Genomic DNA, 21,420 nt, shown 5'->3' on the forward strand with positions numbered 1-21,420 from the left:
CTCCTTGCTAAAGGCTTGGAGAGTAGATTCACGTCATCGATGTCGTATAATTTGCAAAAATTAGCCCCATCCTTAGTGTATACTGAAGTTTCATTGCCAGAATTATCTCAAGTGATTCGAACCTTACCATTGTCAGCCCCTGGTCCTGATGGAATTACCGTTCACATGATAAAAATTTTATTTGATCTATCTCCTGGAGACCTTCTAAACGTTATAAACTATTCCTTACAGAAAGCCAGGATACCTTACGATTGGAAAGTAGCTAAAGTAATCCCGATACCTAAAAAACAAGGACAAGGTTATAACATAGAAAACATCAGACCTATTTTTCTTACTTCTAATATGGTCAAACTCATAGAGAGGGTATTACACTGCCGCATTACTATCTGGATGACGGATAATTTAATATTAAGTCCAAATCAAATAGGCTTTAGAGCTAATTGCTCAATATGGTGTGCCCATGCTGATTTAGAGAGCCGCATCCAACTTGCCCGGAAAAGGAGAGAATATTCTGCTTTGATGAAATTAGATATAGCTAAAGCTTATGACAGCGTCGAACATTCAATTCTGCTAGATATTCTGCAGCGTCGTAATTTTCCCTATTATATAACCGCATGGGTGGCAGAATTTTTGCGATCAAGAGAATTTTATTGCTTTAAGGACGGATGTTCTTCGTCTAAATTCAGACAAACTCGCGGAGTTCCCCAAGGATCTGTCCTATCCCCAATATTGTTTAATATATTAATGAGCTCTATCCCCACTTGTCAGGACGTGCACGTTTACGTGTATGCAGATGACATTGCATTCGTTGCTGCCGACACTGACATTAACACATTATACCAAAAATTACAAAGCTACATGAGCATGCTAGAAGTATGGCTTCAGACAATTTGTATGTCATTAAATGTAAGCAAAAGTGCCATTTTAGTGTTCTCGGTCATGGATCCGGTTTCACTTTCTATTACTTATAAACACGAACCCATTACACAGGTTGAGTCTCTAAAATATTTGGGAATCACATATAATAGAAAACTCAACTGGAGTCGCCACATAGAGAGTGTAGCGGGTAAGGCACAACGTGCTTTAGGTATTCTGCGCAGAATGAGCAACCGAAAATATGGACTGCGTAGGGATTAACTGTTGATGATTTATAAAATGTATATGCGTCCCATATTGGAATTTGGGTGTGTCTTGTTCTCAGGCGGCCCTGCTTATAAAATAAAGCCTCTGGTTCTTTTGGAGCGTGAGGCTCTACGCCTATGTCTGGGACTCCCCAGGTTTGTGGCTATTAATGTTATCTACCAAGAAGCGCGCCTTCCAACATTGCCCTACAGATTTCGCATCTTAACAGTTCAAGCCTTTCTGAAATTTTACAGCTTGCAGCTTAGACGATCTGAATACGCATTCATTGATGATCCAAATTCCTTCTTCCTTGCTCATTGGCCTCGATTTAACACTCCACAGATCATATTTGTTCAAAAAGAATTAGATAGCCTGAATGTGAACATTCGAGAGGTAATTCCGTCAACCGAATCACATCAGAATATTAAGATAGATTTTGATGACATATTCCCCCCCAACTCTAAGTATCAATCTGCCACTTTCTTAAATAACCTGTTGCAAGATTACCTAGCGCACGTGCAAACAAATAACATAATAGCTACAGACGCTTCAGTGAGCAACGAAAAGGCGGGCGTAGGCATTTTCTCGCTTCCGCTTGGCTGGTCATTCTCCTTGAGACTGCCAGATTTCACACCTGTTTTTGAAGCCGAGCTTTTAGCAATTCTTTTAGCGCTTCGGAAACTGCCGTCGAACTCAATAAGTGCAGTTATTATAACAGATTCCCTTTCGGTCTGTACTTCGCTTACGGCTTCACCCAATTCGCCACCAATAAAGACGTTTCTAACATTAGTTCCTCCACAGTTGACTTCTCTAAAACTATTATGGGTACCTGGACATTGTGGCTTACATTCAAATGAAATGGCAGACGCATTAGCGCGAGCATCCCTGAGTGGACCTATAATGCCTGTTCTTCCTTTGGTGGCTCACATAACAGCAATCAGATATAGAAAATATTCAATTCATAGAGATGTCAGTGAATCAATAACGACATGGACAGAATATCAGCACCTCAGATTTCCGTGGAAGATCCAGTGGTGTCTATCAAGACAATCAGAAGTAGCGATCACGAGATTACGCTGCCGTGTCCCTCCATTAAACCTATATTTACACAGGACTGGTCTGACGCTATCGCCTCTGCGCCCATACTGCCAAGAAACAGAATCACTAGATCATTATTTTTTGGTATGTCGACGATACAAATTGTTAAGAAAAAGACACCTAGAACTTCCGTTCGCAAAATTAGGGTTAATATTATCACCAGAAATCATACTATCTTTCGGTGCGTCAGTTATAGGGGTCAGCCACAGGGACGTATTTGATGCCGTTTGCAGTTACATTCAGTCAACAAAACGAATAACTTTTTAACTTTTGTCTTGTATTTTGTTTGTTCTTGTACGTTTCTTTTTTTTTTTTTTTAATCTCTCTTTCGTTACATTTTTTCTCATCGAATAAGTAGCACGTCAAAAGATTAGGTGAACGTTTCAGCACGCAATTCTTGGCCAATCCCCCAGCGTGGGTATGAGCCATAACATGAGGCCATCATCATCATCATCATCAAAGATCCCGCGCCAGCTGGAGAACCATCAATTAGGGTCTGGAATTTTTCATGTCTGGCTACTCGTACTGTTAATTACTCTTGCCTTAACGCGTGACAAACTGGTGGAGATGCGGGGTATTTTAATCTATGCACCAAACCCCTCCGAGCAGTAGGAGCTCCAGCCCCATACCGGTGGTTAGGCCTGTACACCACTCCAGCAGAAGGATCCGTGGACAAGCCCCTGAGTTCGGACTCCTCCCAAAGAAAATGACAGCTCCGAACGCCCCAACGGGTACGGAAGGCACAACGCCGATTCATTGTACGCTACTCAATCCGCGAACGCCGAATCCCTTCCACGGCGCCATACATGAGGGCGTTGAAGATTGGCTGGTGCACTGTGAACGTGTTGCCGCGTTCAACAAGTGGGATGACGCAGAGAAACTGAAAAACGTATATTTTAGCCTTGGTGGTGCACGTGTTTGGTTTGAGAACCGTGCAGATGCCCTAAATTCATGGGCAGAATTCAAACGCCGGATTCTTGAGACGTATGAGAGCCCTGATCAACGAGAGCGAGCTGATAGTGATCTCCAATCCCGTATACAAATGCCGAACGAAGGTGTCGCAATGTATATCGCGGACATGACGCGTCTCTTTCGACGAGCCGACCCCAGCATGTCAGAAGAAAAGAAGGTGCGGTACCTGATGCGCGGAGTGAAAGAGCAGCTGTTTGGCGGTCTCGTGCGCAGTCCCCCTAAGACTGTGTCAGAATTTCTTTCCGAGGCCGTCACCATGGAACAGACGCTTCGGCAGCGGGCATCTTTTCCCTGGTACTGTCATCGCCTACACCGGCCCGATCGCCGATGTCACTGAGTGTTTTGTTTCCGAGGCAATCGACACTGCTGAAGCACCTATACGCAACGTCGACATTAGTCCAACGCTTCCTAAAGAAAACAAACAACCCCTATGCGAGCTGTTGCTCGAGTTCCACTTTTGCTTTGCAGGGTCGTCGAAGATACGTCAAACGTCGATTACGAAACACCATATCATCACCTATGACGGCGTTCCCCCCATACGGCAATAGCCTTACATGTTTCCCCGACCGAACGACACGCGATTCAAACGCAGGTGACGGAAATGCTGCAAAACGGCGTGATACAGCCTTCATGCAGTCCGTGGTCATCGCCAGTCGTTCTTGTTAAAAAGAAAGATAGCACGCTTCGGTTTTGTGTTGACTGCCGGAAGCTAAACAACATCACAAAGAAAGACGTGTACCCGTTGCCTCGTGTCGACGATTCTCTGGATAGGCTCAGGCGTGCGAAGTATTTCTCCTCTATCGATCTTAAATGTGGCTACTGGCAAATTGAAGTAGATGAGTGGCACCGCGAGAAAACTGCGTTTATGACTCCGGATGGCCTTTACGAATTTAGAGTACTCCCTTTCGGCCTCTGTTCCGCGCCAGCCACATTCCAGCGAATGATGGATACAGTTCTCGCTGACCTCAAATAGAAAAGCTGCCTCGTCTATCTAGATGATGTCGTTATCTTTTTGGAAACTTTTGACGAGCACCTTCGATGCCTTCGGAATGTACTCGAAGCCATTCGATCGGCTAACCTTCCACTCAAGCCAGAGAAATGCCATTTCGGTTACGAGGAACTGAAGTTCCTTGGTGACGTCGTGAGCGCGGCAGGTGTTCGGCCCGATCCCGAGAAGACTGCAGCCGTAGCTGCTTTTCCCACTCCAACCGACAAGAAAAGTGTCCGACGGTCTGTGGCCTTGTGTGCGTATTATCGACGCTTCATTGAAAATTTTTCGAAGATTGCAGAGCCGCTATTTCGCCTTACACGTGATGACGTGCCATTCCTCTGGACTGATGAAGAACAGACTGCCTTTGCGGAGCTACAACGTCGATTGTCTTCTCCTCCCATGCTCGGTCATTTTCATGAGGATGCTGACACAGAAGTACGCACTGACGCCAGCAATATTGGTCTCGGAGCTATCCTGGTGCAACGCCACGACGGGACTGAACGAGTTATCGCCTACGCGAGTCGCACTCTGTCACGCGGAGAGTCCAATTATTCTACCACAGAGAAGGAGTGCCTCGCGGTTATTTGGTCTACTACAACGGTTAGGCCGTATCTCTACGGGCGGCCATTTAAAGTTGGGACCGATCATCACGCTTTGTGCTGGTTGACCAACCTCCGAGACCCTTCTGGACGATTGGCACGTTGGAGTCTGTGACTCCAGGAATTTAGCATCACCATCCTATACAAGTCAGGTAGGAAACATGGAGATGCTGACACGCTATCAAGAGCACCTGTTGAATCTCTGAATCCTGACGAGGAAGATGACAGCGCCTTCCTGGGGGCCCTCAGCAGACCGGACCTGCTCGCTAAACAACGATCAGACGCTGAGTTAAGGCCCTTCATCGATCACTTAGAAGGCGGCATCGCGTCCATTCCTCGCCCACTTTCGCGACGGTTGTCGTCATATTGCCTACGAGGGGGCATCTTATACAAAAGAAACACAGGTGCCGGCGACAAACCGCATCTTCTAGTAGTGCCTGAAGCCCTTCGCGACGACATCCTATTAGCCTGCCACGACGAGCCGACATCTGGTCACTTGGGCTACTCAAGGACTCTGGACAGGGTACGCCAACTGTACTACTGGCCTAGACTGACTGCTTCTGTCAAACGCTACGTGAAAGGATGCCGTGAATGCCAGCGCCGAAAGTCACCACCCTTCAAGCCTGCAGGCCGTCTACAACCCACCGACCCTCCGCGTACGCCGTTTGATCAAGTTGTAATGGACCTTCTTGGACCATTTCCCTTGTCTTCCTCCGGCAATAAGTGGATAATTGTCACAACTGATTACTTGACGCGTTACGCTGAGACGAAGGCACTTCCACGCGGGACAGCATCTGAAGCTGCCCATTTTGTTATGCATCACATTGTGCTTAGGCATGGCGCACCATCATTCACCATCACTGACCGAGGGACGGCATTTACAGCGAAGCTTCTGGACGACATCTTCAAGTTGAGTTACACGAGTAATCGAAAGACCACTGCATACCACCCTCAAACTAACGGCTTTACAGAAGGACTAAACAAAACATTGGCACACATGCTCTCTGTGTGCGTGGATGTGCATCACAAAACGTGGGACGAAATCCTGCCATACGTAACATTTGCGTACAACACTGCCACGCCGTGTTGTACGATTCGCGATTCACGCCGTTTCGCCTCGTTTATGGTCGAGATGTTCAAACAATGCTAGACGCCATGATTCCGTATGAAGACATCGATCAGCTCGACCAGTTAGCTCCTGACGTCGAAGAGTACATTCAGCGTGCCGAGGAAGCACGTCAACTGGCCCGCGTCCCCATAAGAGAGCAGCAGTGTACAGATGCAATAAGGTACAATCTTCACCATCGACAAGTTACCTATGAGCCTGGTGACCAAGTTTGGGTTTGGACCCCCAGTAGACGGCGAGGCCTCAGCGAGAAACTCCTGAGCAAGTACTTCGTACCATACACAGTACTAAGGCGTGTAAGCGACGTGAAATATGAAGTGATTCCAGATGGAGACCTACCATCGCCCAAGCGCCGTTTACCATGCGCAGAGACTGTACATGTCGTCCGCCTCAAGCCGTATATTACACGGTGATCTTAAGTGTGCTGGTGAAACAAACTTTTGTTTTTTTGCTGTCGTCGCGTCGTCCTCCAAAGAACTGCGAAGCGTTTTTGCTTTTTTGTTCCCGATGACAGAACCCATTTTTTTTTCCTCGTGTGCATGTCCGTATGTGTGGTAGCGCGCTTCCCCGCCCACCCTGTTTTTTTGTCTTACCTAATTTGCGTACTTTCCGTGTGCGTCTTGTGTTTGAGGGGGAGTAATGCCATTTGATGTTTCGAGCCAGCGGACAGTCAGCATTGCGTGCCCAGCAAAACGGCGAAGACGACGACGAAGTCAAAGATCCCGCGCCAGCTGGAAAACCGTCGCTTAGGGTCTGGAATTTTTCGTGTCTGGCTGCTCCTACTGTTAATTACTCTTGCCTTAGCGCGAGACAATATAGTATGCGTGGGCTAGGACACCTTTATCCGTGCTTGGGCAGCAGCGCGTTCGTTGTTGCTTAGTTGTAGCGTTTTCGGAAATTTTAATCAGACTAATTATTTTCCCACTTCAGCCGTTCTGAGCCTATCTATCTATCTATCTATCTATCTATCTATCTATCTATCTATCTATCTATCTATCTATCTATCTATCTATCTATCTATCTATATATCTATCTATCTATCTATCTATCTATCTATCTATCTATCTATCTATCTATCTATCTATCTATCTATCTATCAGTAACTCTTACGCTCACCTATTCTCTCAAGCTTTCTACTTGCCTGGACCGCTAGACAGGTGTACCTGGTAGCAATACCGTCTTGATCATTCTATCTTCGTCATACCAACTTCATGATACGACTCTCATCGTGCTGCTGTCGCCATATCTGCCAATCCGACCCAGTGGTCCAAATTGTCTAATTGCTTTGCCAATAGATAAGTCTTCGTGGTTGTGACGCCGTCGACTTTGCGTCGTCGTCGCTCCAGCTTTGTCTACCCACTCTGGTCATGCAGTCGCCGCCAAGCCAACTTCGTCATATAGGTTTTGTTGATGCAGTCATCGCTTACCCATTTTTCATCATATACGTCGTCATACCGCTGTCCTCATTCCGTTGTCATGCCGTAGTCCTCACTGCGTCGTCGCCATTCGGTCGTCGTCATGCATTCGTTGTCATACCGCCGTCGGGATGCCGTTACCGTCGTCACATTAGGGTCATTCTAACTTGGGCATGCGACTCTCGTCATGCCATCCATCATGAGTCATTTCCGTTACACTGTCGTCATCATACGGTTTTCATCATGTGTCGTTGTCGAGCTGTCGTTTCACCGTCCTTACCACTTCAGTACCTTGATGCTGTCGTCTTAATGCCACCGTCGTCAGACCACCTTCATTGATTCACACAGGTCATTTCTCATTCTTCACTCAATCGTAATCATGGTGTCGGCTTTTGCCGTCGGTAATCATGCTGTCGGCGTTGCCGCTTAGCCTCGCCCTCCTGTTCTCGCATTGCCGCGTCTGGGCGCCTTCAGATTAGGCTTTCACTGCCGCACTTCGGCCGGCGTTCTGACAGCACGTGGCATATTGTTTAAGCGATGTCAGTGACGCAACACCACACACGCAGATCTGCCGACGCCATTTTTTTTTTCAAAAGATGACGCACTACCCAGAAGGGAATCCTCCGTGGTGTGGTGGCTCTGCCGACAACACGCATGAATTTAGCCCCTGTCAAATCAATTATGCGTTTGTACTTCCTGAAGTGGGAATTATTGTATCTACAGTAGCGATCCATTAATTTTGCTGTTCTCCGCAAGTCATTATTCGAACAAGCGGGGAACTCTATTTTCGCTCTCATACGGCCTCAAGAACGAAGCAAGGTTGCCCACTAAACTACACTTCGCCTTGCAGAAAAGTTTCGAAGAAGAACTTGCCCACAATACCACCAGACACGATGAGTTAGTTGTCCAACCGATTCCTAACTGTGGCACTGCATCCCACTGCTGAACAAACCGCGCTCGCGGTTTCCTTGGCCTTGCCTCTGTTGCAGGGACATCTGAAACTTAATATACGTGCTAGAAATCAATGGCCCAAACTGGCAACTTCTGAACGTATGTAGTACGATTCGTTGCAGAGGGAAAACTGTCTAGCATGTGGCCTTAAAATACGGCTGCTTCTGTGCACCTGTCTGTGCGAGTTGAATAGGAACACGTATAGCCCAAAATTGTTCCACGTATGGAGTTTTTCATATTATTCCCGCTTTAATAAAACGCGACAAGCACATCAACGCGCTGCATTGATCGCCTGATATGTTCAAGGTTGTTCTATCTCGTCTGCTGAGGCATGCACCCGGGGTCTGATTGTTGGAGCATAGGGCTATCTTGCTAGACGCGCTCAGTTCGTATCCTGTCGTCGGACTATCTAGTTCATGCTTTTTTATGAACAAATTATGAGCTGTTCAACTCTATCATGGTGGATGAACAGCGAAGCTGTTTAGCACAGGGAACAAAGGTGTCACAGAATTTTGAACAAAGTTATTGTGATTTTCATATACATACGCGTGGACTATATGGCTCGTTGCAATGACTCACAACCGAAAAAAGTGGTGTCTAGTCCTGTGATAGCAAAAGTACACGAGTGATAGAAGCAGACAAGTTGTAAAAAATATAATCAGCAGCAGTGACTCAGACCCTAAAAAGATAAGGATAATCAGGAATGGCTCATACCCCAGTAAGCAAGCAAATATATCATAGCTGAATATGAGTGAACAAACGAAAGAAAAAGAATGAAGGAGAGAATGGAAGAAAACGTCAGGAATGGCTTATCACCCTAAGCAAACAAACATGCAATAGCTCAGTATGAATGAAGAAACGAAAGAAAGAAACGACTGAAAAAGGAATGAGATAGAGAATGAACGAAAGAACAAAAAAAGAAAGACGAAAGAAATAACGGAAAAAGGAAAGCAAAAAGACGAAAAGAAGAGAGCGTGAAAGAAAGAACGAAAGGACCTTTAGATGGTGTATTAGGCGCTCGCAATTGTCGTTGAGAAAATCGACCTACAGGGCAATAAGACTACAGCTCGTTATGTCTTGCAAGATGTATGAACCCTCGGATAGTACAACTTAATGCCGCGTTTGCAGCAGGCTTTCGCTTTCACGTGTACAGGAGTGTAACATGCGTCCAATATTTTATTTAACTGATGGCTGTGGTATTCCCCCGGTGTCTCCAATGTAAAATGCCTTTCAGTACTTCGGCTATAAAAATATAAAAAAATTCCGGCAGAACTAATCTGAAAACGAATGTAAAGGCAATCTCGTTAGCACTGAAGCGTGTAGCGACGCACCATGCTGAGGTCACAAAACCCTGAACACCCTGCACCATCTAGCAGTCCCACCGTGTTGTCCGCGCATGGCTCGCGCGTTTTAAACATTTTGGCAAGAATGTTTGACTATGTATGAGGGAAGTTTGATTCTGAGTTTTACGGCGGTAAATTCTTAGTTTTTTTTTTACCATCGATGAGCAGCAGATACATAACCACCCTAGTTGGCGTCAAAGTGGTTCAAAGTGGTTCATGCACATATTCAAAGATGCACGTTCGCGTCAATGAGTTAGGTTTATGAGCGGCACAAATCAAGTGGCACGTTACAATTGATGCAAGCAAGCATGATAGAGGGTCCCTGAAGAGCTGCATAGGCACAGGGGCACACACTCGGTGACTCAGCTTAACCTGGAAGAGGTCCATTGAACAGTAGCATATACACACTCACACTTGCCAAGTGACCTTAATTTCTCCAACGGTTAATTTTGTAGCCGGATAGGCGCAGAGGCACATACCAAGCAACCTAACTTAGCGTGAAGGAGGTCCACTTAACAGTAGCACATAGACAGTGACGTACCCAATTACCTTAATCTGGAAAGCATATTAAGCGCCAGCGAACGAGGACAGAAGGCAGACACCACAATGCACATTGCGGTGTCGTCTCCCTTCTGTCCTTGTTCGCTGTCGCTAAGTATGCTTTCCAAGTCAGTTTACCAACACGCCCAACAAATTGCAATACCCTAATTTGTCCAATAGTTAATTTTATAGCCTTTGTTATCAGCAAAGGGGAACCACTGCTGCAATAATCTGACGATGGACGACCCAGTGACTCAAACAGTGGGATAGCGTTTATACAGACAGGCAAAGTCACCCTAATGTTGGCGAGGTTTCTGAAGAAGGGTAATTGCAACAAAGACTATACACAGCCATAGCGTCGGTTTTATCGCCATGGTACTCTTATGAAATGTGTCCACGTACCGAGTGCAGCACCGTTGATTTCCTGTCGGAGAGAGGATAACTAGGCCACATTACATGTATCCATGTTTGTTTGGAAGCGCGCACACACACACAACGCAGGAGGAGGATACACAACGAGCGCGGAGTGGAATAAAATTTTATTCACACAAGTAATAAACACCCAAAAGGAAATAAAAGTTCACACTATTAACACGTGCTGTGCTGCTAAAATAAAATTTCCCATTCTAAGAGTCATATCAGAGGTGTGCTTACACAAGTGTCACTGTTTCTTTCTAGTAGAACACCTCCAGCTATCTCCCTAGTTTGCGAACTCTGATGGCGATACATTCGCGAAGAGCGGGGAAATTCCAGAACTCACTCACGTTTTCCGCAAGGAGCAGACAAATACACACCCGGTACGACCTTTAACAATTCGGGGTGCTAGCTCGGGCCCACACTAGAGCAGAGTCCTGTCTGCAGAATGTATACGTTTTAGCAAGACAAACAAATTTCGTCCACAATTGATTAAGTAATCAGTATGAACAAGCTTATTTCAAAGGATCTCCCTTAGTTGTTTGTTTATCAATTACGGAGCAGAGGGCTGAAATGTGTTGCTAGAGGAAAAGAACCACATCAACGTTATATTTTCTGCAGTGGCAATTGTGACTTACCATTGATTTGACCACCGTAAAATCGCCAGGCTGAATTTTTACTCGTTGTTTATTAACCAAACAGGTTTAGCAAATGCCACATATATTACCCATGCTCCACACAGGTCGTCGCGTATTTTTTTCTTCTAAAGTAGTCCAGTCATGCTTTGCCCGCACTAAATCTTTCAGAATACATTTTTCCGCTTGCGAGCGAAGAATGGAATCATTTATCGCAATGTGTTGTTGAATGCACATCTTATGCTTCACTTGTAAAACTGTTGGGAAAGCATCTTTTGTAAACCTTCTCCTGCTCGTGCAGCATTGCTCTCTGCAGTATTGTGTAAATAAAATAAACTAATGAATAAAATTTCGAATTGTTAGTGCGAAATTTCATTTCCAGACGGCATGTGCTCTTACTGTAATTTTCCCCTCCAATTTGTGTCCTGCTCTTTACGTTTTCTCACGTATTTATTCGTTGCGAGAATGAAATTTGCTTCCATTGCGTGCTTGGTGTGTCTCGTTCTCCTGTGCTGTGTGTGTTTGCGGGTGCGAACGCCCAGATATGGATTTTCTGCAGAGTAGCAGATTTGACTCTCCTGGAAAGCTAAGTTCTTTTATTAAATATGCTATGCATCCGGGTCGCTAACAAATACCCCCCGCCCTTAGGCGTTATAACAAGTAAGTCGCCCAGGTGCGTTGTAGAATAACAACATTTATTATGTGTCAGAAAGAAGCACTATTTTCAAGTCGACAGAAAAGAAAATGTAATATGAAGGTCATAAATCATTTGTCACTTAACTCTGGACTTTTTCGCTGGTTTCTCGCGGTCTGATCGAGTGGCCTGAGATAAAAAAAACCTATTGTAAAAGAAATTTCCGCTCTAAAGGTTTTCTTCTAGCGCGAAATATGATGTTCCATTTTATGCTACAAGTTTATCAAGCGAAGCACACTGATAAACAATCAGAATACTCATTACCACAGGTGCTCGCATCAAACCTTTAATGGCTTCAAGTATTCTGGAGTATATAGATTACGGCTGTTTAGCGTAAGCGATACGAAGGCATTCTTTCTGATCCCTGTTAATGTAATCGTTGATAAATTTGGCGAGTTTCTTGTAGACGCGGGTTCGTGCGTATGAACCAGCAATCTTCTTCTTGCAATTGCTGGGAGCGTAATCGTAGTTCACGTCGTAAAGGGCGAGGGTGTGGTCATACTTTGTGTAGTTGTACCTTGCGTAACAGACCTGTACCGGTGAGAGCACAAATAGAGTGCAGTTAGTCAATGCACTGTTTTTTCGATGGAAACGTATGACACTTTTTACTTCAGAAGAACTTCAGTTTGGCCTAGTTGGTGTTTACTGCATGTCATATTGACCACAAATAAAGACGGGGACACCCGAAGAGAACACAAACCACCCGTGTGGGTTTTCTGTTCTCTTCCGCTGTCCCCGTCTTTATTTGCGGTCAATATGGTACGCAGACATTTTTCACGCTTCTCTACCGCGGAGAAGGTGATAAAGTCGTAATAAGGCATGTGTACTCTTCAAGGGGCTTCCTCACCTGGTAAACAGGCGCCCACGAAACCACACGCACACCGCTTCTCCTTCCACATACACATAGCATGCGCACTCACGCTCTCTCTCTCTCTTCTCTCTCTCTCTCACACGCACACATTATAAAGAAAAAGCTACAGCAATTTAAAGAACTGTCTGCTAAAGCGTAATCATTGTTTGGCTCAGATGTGCGTTCGTTGTTGGTTAGTTTTGCTTCGTTCCCTTTCACAGATTACGCATCTCTACTAATTGCCTGTCTGGTGGGAAAGACTGCTTAGGCTTCAGCAGACAATTGTCGGATTTCTTCACCGCATTCCCCGCTTCGATGCAATTGTACCAATTGAGCACGGACGCTGGGTACGGGTGAGCCTCGACGAAGTGGAGCGGTGGAAAGGGAACACCAGCTGTCGCAATAGCACGTGAGGGCTTGCGTGAGGGGAGAGTGCATTGACGCGATGGCGTGTCGCCATGGCTGTCGCTCTTTCAAGCCTGTGTTATGCGCGCGTTTCTTGTCCACCAATGCTCTCGCCTACGTTCCGACTTTGCCTCGGTAAGGCCCAACGAAAACGCGCCAAGCGTCTCAATGCGCTTGCTTGCCCGCGAAGTGTTAAAACCTCGCAGGACGCTCAGCAGCGCTCAGTTGGACAGTGAGCCACCCTAAAATCTGAAGTAGGCCCACACACAAAGTTATGTTGGCCCGCCTCCAAATTTCAGTTTTGCCCAGCCCAGTTTTCAACTTGGCCCATTTCAAAACTTTAGTTGGCCCACCCCCCAATTCAGTTGGTACACCCCTAAAATGTAGGTTTGGCCAAGCTCAAATTTTAAGTTGGCCCGCTCCCTAATTTAGGTTGGCCAACCGTGAAATTTCATTTGGCCCACCCTCAAATGATAACTTGACCGATGTCAAAATTTCAAGTTGGCAACACCCAAACATAAATTTAGCCCACCTCCCAACATAAGTATGCCCACTCCACATTTCAAGTCGGACCGCCCACAAATTTCAAGTCGGCAGCATGTTTCAAGTTGGCTCAACCCCATAATTCAAATTGGCCCACCTCCAAATTTGAAGTTGACCGAATGCCAAATTTAAACTTGACTCACCCCCGAAGTGCAATTGGCGCACCCATGTTATGAGATTCCTAGTGCATTTTCTAAAGTGCCTATGCATCTTTATGGGCATTATTTTTTTTATTTATTGCTTTAATTTGTTCCTGATAGGCTTAAAAATTTACAGATCATCTACATTTACACTGTCACAACGATGAAGTTATCTCAACTTTGAAAATTACGCATTTTTGTTCAGATACAAGGCTTTGCACGTTTCGCGTGACAGAACTGCGGAGGTCGCCCAAGAAAGCTTACGTTTTAAAAGACGGAGAAAGGGCAAGCAACTGCTTATTCGCCAACGCCTTGATAAAATATTTATCCGAGGTGCGCGCATGCGCAGCTGCGCTGTCAAAAAAAGAAGAAAGAACAGTGCACGTAAAAGGTCGATATTGTCTTTCTAATCTACGCCCCGAGAAGCACAACGTGTTTCAAGGGCAAAAACAGAACTTGACATATTAATTTTGCGGAAGCCGCAATGTGGAACTTTCTCCTTAATCAATTTTAGCTCCGCTGAGACATTCTCGCTCTGGAAAGCACCTATGGATTTCCTTTGTAGATTCGCGCTAATTATGGGGCATGAATCGTTTCTCACTAACGGAGCAGAAGGGTTACCGATGCATTCCGCTTCGTTCGTTTTTTTTTTTCGCTTTGTACTTTGCTGTCCGCGTGTCTATTCATTGCGTCACGTGTGTATCTACTAGATATTCCGAAGCTCCTTGAAGAGTTGCTTACCTTCACGAGCATAGGACCTCGACGGACGTCGATTGAAAAAGACAGGCGCATGTTGTGAGATGAAGGCTAGGGAGGGTGGCAACCGCGAAATGAGATAAAATAAGGAAACGGGCGATTTATGCTGCTCCTGGTCATTCGCACCGTGTCTCACTCTGGGAGGGACTTATAACTGCTGTTACACTTTGTTACCGTGCACGCTGGAGTGGTGTTCAATGGTTGAGCAAGGTGCAGTGACATGGGTGACACTTGAATACTTGTGCCGCTGAAAACGGTGGTTCGCGTCGGGCAATCGGTGAGAGTTTAGGACAGCGCTGGTTGTTTTGTTATTTTCCCCAACTGTTAGACATTGTTGTTCGTTTTTCTTGCCCAAGTTAAAGTACGAATAGTTAGTGTGACGTCATGGGCGTCAACGTGATTTCTTTTGTTCGGCCTGCTGCGGTGAAAATGCAGCTATTGAAATGACGAGTCAAGTTTTTCGCTTCTTTAGTACGCAATCTACAGCACATTTCGCGTATAAAAAATATGATTATCTGAAAAGATGCCATTGAAATTCAGAACTTCGTGCTCTTCTGGCACAGGTTCTCTCAACGTGGGGTGAGCGCCATCGTTTCTGTGTTGCCTAATTTATTATTTATCACCTTCTCATGGTATGAACGTTTTTTTCATGTTATAGAAGCGCCATAGAATGTTGTACTTGAGCCTAAAATTTCTCTTTAGTGCACCCTTTAGGTGCTCCGTTTACTGCCTAGAATTCCAACCGTCACAATGCTTAATAACGCGCGATATAGAAACTTTCGCTAGTGTCTCACCTTTTGTCCTTGAGTAACTGCATCATCAAAAACGAAGGTTTTCTTTCTCCCTGGTGACTTATCGTAAGTATGCACAAATAAATAACTATTGTTTACGAATATGTTGTCATAATATTTCGTACTAGAGTCGTTGCAAATCTGTAAAAGAAAGTTAAACCAGCGTCACTGATGAAATTGATACTGCATCAATTCACAACGCAAAAGAAACGTTTATAAATTTATTGTGTTTGGTATTGTGCGCATAAATATTTGTCATTCGTAGGATGATGAAACCTTTAGCAAGAGAGTCATTCATTCAGGAAAGGTGAAATTGTGCAACCAGATTGTTGCATTCTGCTTCCCCTGTACATGATTTTCTTTTTTCATACAGTCAGCATTCCAGTGTAAAGATATAAATGCTGCGAACATGCCTTCTGTTATGGGAACTCCTAGGCGAGGCGGACATACCTTGCTGGACGCTATGCGAGCTTCATAACATTAATGAAAAAATTATTATGATCACTGCATTAGTACCTTGTCAGCCATTCTTTATGCAGCTAATTTCGAGGCACTCCCATTTTCTAGCACGCTTTTTTTTATGCTGAGAGTCGGACGTAATCTGAAATAAACCTCATTAAAAGTTAACGGCTAATCCAGCCAATATCGTAACCGACCAACACGGTGCGGCCCCACTATCATATCAGACGCAGATGTCCCTTGACGAATGACACGAAAAGCAAAAAGAAGTTTCAAACTGAACCTTTCGGCTAGTTGTGGCATGTACTGATATCGCAAATATTTCTTCGCAACCATACGTGGTTGTGGAAAGTGTCACGGTATGCCACGACACGAAATCATTTAAACATCATCACGCAATCGCGATAGCATGCTTGCTTCTAACGTCACAGCGGAACGCGATCGGTTTTGGTATTGCTTTGAGTGAGCTTTGAAATTTCAGAACTATCTCGTATTTGGTGGGGTTTTAAAAATGTAAGGAATACGAGTGTCATCAAATGTAAAGGCCCCCCAATTTGCCCTGTCGGCAGCTGCCCACAAAACAGAAAAAAAATTGTTGCGAAAAAATTTAGTTGAGTTTCGCGTGTTCAAACCACGATCTGAATATGAGGCACTGCCGTTGTGAAGGACTCCAGAATAACTTGGACCACTTTGGTTCTTCATAGTGCACCTAAACCTAACAGGTGTTTTCGCATTGCGCCTCCATCGAAAAGCGGCTGCCGTGGCCGGGATAATAATAATTACTAATTTTTAATATTTTTCATCTCAATCTCACGTTATTAACACCAAAGTATGTACGCCTCAACAAAAAACAGATCTGATAAAATGCGGCGTTCACTGCTTCTACCTTTCTTTTTAGAAAAAAATGTTCATTCTTTAAAAAAACGACATGTATGGGAAACGCAATCATGTTATCCCTGAATAATCTAACACAGCAACTGATTTACTTCGTGGAGTCATATCAGCCCAGTTATTTTATACATATATGGCCATGCTTTTCGGCGCATGAATAAAGGAAAGGTTGCAATTTTACCTTAATGAGACACAGCGAACCGACAGCTGGCGAACCAAAATTCGCAGTAAGCGTTTTGCTGTCCCACGGCGGTCTACATCATGGCAATATTTGAAGGTGCCGGCGAGCAAGTATATTTAGCGGCAACATTAAAGCTACTTGTTCCTTCAGCAACTGAGAGGCAGATGAGCAAGAATTTTAGCATGGCCACGCAATCTAGCAATATTTGAGCCATGCCGGCAAGAGCTCGCTCTCTGGGCTCACTATAATTCTCACCTATACAAGTTTTACAGCACTGGGACATGTGCACTGACCTTACAAACATCTTGATCTTTTCGCCATTTCACACCCTTGTGACAGATCATCTCCATAGCACACGGCGCGTTTATTCGATACAGAAAAGCCTTGTTTGTTTTCTGTGTTAGTTGTTAGCTTCTTCGTGACACAATGGCATCAACCAAATTCACGACTGCGTAACTGGGGTGGTTAACAATTACCAAAGAATCCAAATTCAGCCGAGAATATAAATAACTTGTGCTTGGAATTGAGCGTACCCCTTTATTACGCTCCCTTAATAGCAGGCGAGTCAAAACGCATCAATACTATCACATTTGTTGTCAGAGAGCTGATGCCTGCAATATTTGATCATTGTGATGCTTTGCTGGGCTATAAACAGGCGCCTCCATCTTGTCTCTCGTGCCCCTTTAGATGTGAAACTGTGCTCTTCTGACCATGCATTAGGTTGATAATCTCTGTGAAAGCCTGACCGAAGAAGACACCTAAATATACGGGTATAGTTGCGACTTGCTAGCGATACTATGGTTAGTGTCGTATACTTGAAGACAAAGTTCTGCTTCCAATAAAGAAAAGAGGCCAAAAATAAACGATATATTGTATGAAAAGTGTTTTGGAGCACTGCACGTTGTTTAAAGTGCCGTCAGGTGACGATGTTTTGTAACACTTTCCCTGCTGGTATTGTAAGTTTGTGCAACATTGCAGCCTAAAGTGATAATGTAGAGTTCTCAAGAACCTGTCTGCACCGCGAAGAATACACTGTCGGATAATCGTGAGTAGAACAGCAGTCCACCTTAAGTACTCCGCCCTTGCTAGCGGTAACTCATCACCGCATCCTGTCATTTAACATTAGCATTACAGGTCGCAAAAGCTTGATTACGAAACTCAGAAAAGCCACGGCGCCATATTCGAACCAAATTGTCCTCTACCGTCACTTTGTCCTGGTCAAAACTGCCGGTAAACGAATCATATAGAAAGGAAAACATTTTTCGCACCTCAGTAGAGAATTTTAACCATCACCAATTTGTCTATAACAGGCACCGAATCAAATTTCTCGAAGCCGTTTAACAATTCGCACACCATCAAATACAGCCTACATAATACGAGAAGTCGTTTGTACAGTTTTTGATAATGGGGAGACGCAGCAGACCACCTGCACTCAAATCCGAGGTTTTTCAGTGTACAACGCCACATTTGGTTACATATACTCGACATTTTGGACTGTACATTCGGGAATGGTCAAATGAAATGATGCATTGGCCACAAATGATGTAGTTAGGTGAACATCTGGGCTCCCTTACGGGCGCTTGTTCGCAAATGACGGACAATGGCGGACAGGCCGCCATTGGAATCTGAACCTGTCAACGTTTAACGCTAGAACGTTATCTAGTGAGGCGAGTCTAGCAGTGCTATTGGAGGAATTAGAGGGAAGTAAATAGGATTTAATAGGGCTCATTGAAGTTAGGACGACAAAAGAAGCATATACAGTGCTAGAAAGCGCGCACGCCCTGTGCCACCGGGGCTTAGCGGAGAGACGAGAACTAAGAGTCGAATTCCTGATTAATAATAATATAGCTGGTAACATACAGGAATTCTATAGCTATAACGAGAGGGTGGCAGGTCTTGTTGTTAAACTTAATGAGAGGTACTAATTGAAGGTCGTACAGGTATACACCCCTACATCCAGTCATGATGACCAGGAAGTCGAAAGCTTCTATGAAGACGTGGAATCGGCGATGCGTAAAGTCAAAACAAAATACACTATACTCATGGCCGAGTTCAACGCCAGGGTAGGCAAGAAGCACGCTGGAGACAAGTCAGTGGGGCAATATGGCATAGGCTCTAGGAATAGCAGGGTAGAGTTATCAGTAGAGCTGCAGAACAGAATAATGTGCGGATATTGAATACCTTCTTTCGCAAGCGGCATAGCCGAATGTGGACGAGATGGAACCCGAATGGTGAGACTAGAAATGAAATCGACTTCATACTCTGCGCTAACCCTGGCATCATACAAGATGTTGACGTGCTCGGCAAAGTGCGCTGCAGTGACCATAGGATGATAAGAACTCGAATTAGCCTAGACTTGAGGAGGGAATGGAAGAAACTGGTACATAAGAATCCGATCAATGAGTTAGCGGCAAAAGGGAAAATAGAGGAATTCCGGATCAAGCTACAGAACAGGCATTCGCCTTTAACTCAGGAAGAGGACCTTAGTGTTGAAGATATGAACGACAATCTTATGGGCATCATTAAGGAGTGTGCAATAGAAGTCGGTGGCAACTTTGTTAGACAGGATGCCAGTCAGCTACCGCAGGAGACGAAAGATCTGATCAAAAAGCGCCAATGTATGAAAGCCTCTAACCCTACAGCTAGAATAGAACTGGCAGAACTTTCCAAGTTAATCAGCAAGCTTAAGACAGCTGACATAAGGAACTATAATATGGATAGAATTGAACATGCTCTCAGGAACGGAGGAAGCCTAAAAGCAGTGAAGAAGAAACTAGGAATAGGCAAGAATCAGATCTATGGGTTAAGACACAAAGCCGGCAATATCATTACTAATACGGATGAGATAGTTCAAGTGGCTGAGGAGTTCTATAGAGATTTATACAGTACCAGTGGCACCGACGACGATAATGGAAGAGACAATAGTCGAGAGGAATTCGAAATCCCCCAAGTAACGACGGAAAAAGTAAAGAAAGCCTTCGGAGCTATGCAAAGGGGGAAGGCAGCTGGGGAGGATCAGATAACAGCAGATTTGTTCAAGGATAGTGGGCCGATTGTTCTAGAATAACTGGCCACATTGTATACGCAATGCCTCATGACTTCGAGCGTACCAGGATCTTGGAAGAACGCTAACATAATCCTAATCCATAAGAAAGGGGACGCAAAGGAAAAAGGAAAAACAACGCGCCGCGTACAGGTAAAAAAAAAAGTAAGCGGCGCGCGTGGAATGGGGGAAAGGGAGCGGAGCGGGTCGGCATAATAAAAACAAAAAGAAAAGAAAGAAGTTTGGAAGAGGAGGCGCCGCGCGGCTGCTGTTCGACTTGCCATGACAACGTAAACAATTGTGTGCGCCGCCATTTTGCTTCTGTCTCGCCCTGCTGTTAGGACCGTAACTGAAGGGGACCTTGGCGCTAGCGTCGAAAGGGCGTGTGCTCGAAAACAGCCAATGTCAGCCATGCGGAGATTCACCCCTGTGTCTTGACCGCGATCTGCTTTGGCGGCAGAGTCTAGGTGCGTCGGTGGCTCGTACCTTTGTGCGTGCTGTGTGTTCTCGGCGCACAGTTTGCGTTGAAGCGATAGACAGCAAGAAGGTCATTTCGCCCACGGCTGCTGCTGCGTTTGCTCACTTTTGACAGCGAGTGTCCGCCGTCGTCCAGTGTGAAGTATTCATGTTTGCAGTGCAGGCTGACATCATGCTTGTTAATTAAGTTAGCAAGCAAATGTTTACAACTCGATACGGCCGATAACAATGCCATTGACTCTCTGCTAAGGTGCTATCGCAATCGATGTGTCGCTATTCGTGCGAAACTGCGGCTTTATTACAACTTATACTACTTAATTTATTTATTCATACATATGTTATTTCACTACCCACAGCAGCTCTACCACAGAGTTTGCCGAAGCTAACTTCCGCAGATTCTCACTTTGTGCTTAACTAAATATACTAAACCTAAATATACCCAAGCTAAAAATAAATATACTGTCACGTGGTAGTGACGGTGAAGAAAGAAGCAATACGGTGGAATACAAAACTAGCTTTTATTGGGCGAACCTGTGCCCACAAAAACAGGCTACACTTAGAGCACAACGATAGCGGCGAACACGGTCGGCGATCGTCGGAAAACTGATTAGCGGGTCAAGCGCGTCGGCTTTTATAGATCAGTCGTCGAATGTTCCAGATTAACTGATGGGACCCGCGTGTCTTCCACAAAGTTCTACACCATTCGCGTCACGCGATGAAATCTGATAACACAAGGTTCGGCGACAACAGACACGCGGATAGAAACGTCGATAACTTTCCAGAAACGTCGGATACATGCAGGCGCGTCCCTCGCTGTGCGATTACAGTTGTTAAGCGGCGAAACGTGGTTGCCCGATAAAGATAAGTACACGTGTCATTACCCCCCGCTTAAAAAGCATCGACCCGATGCTGCTAACAAACGAAAGTAACAAAGAAAAGCACTCGTAGGAAAGAAAACAACAAACTAAGGAAGTTCATCAGCGT

At 45.0% G+C, this 21,420-nt stretch overlaps 1 protein-coding gene across 1 annotated transcript in view; it reads right to left on the reverse strand.

The window, feature by feature from the left end:
• Positions 1-12,179: 12,179 nt before the first annotated feature.
• LOC129386748 (uncharacterized) overlaps positions 12,180-21,420 on the reverse strand; it is a 28,990-nt gene continuing 19,749 nt past the window's right edge. Inside the window, exons 3-4 of the mRNA XM_055074963.2 lie at positions 15,389-15,526; positions 12,180-12,431 (exon numbers count right to left, since the gene is read on the reverse strand). Coding sequence (XP_054930938.2) covers positions 12,219-12,431; positions 15,389-15,526 — 351 coding nt within the window. The 3' untranslated portion in view covers positions 12,180-12,218. The remainder of the gene's footprint in view (positions 12,432-15,388; positions 15,527-21,420) is intronic.

The sequence above is a fragment of the Dermacentor andersoni genome, chromosome 8 (assembly GCF_023375885.2).
Source record: "Dermacentor andersoni chromosome 8, qqDerAnde1_hic_scaffold, whole genome shotgun sequence".
NCBI lineage: Eukaryota > Metazoa > Arthropoda > Arachnida > Ixodida > Ixodidae > Dermacentor > Dermacentor andersoni.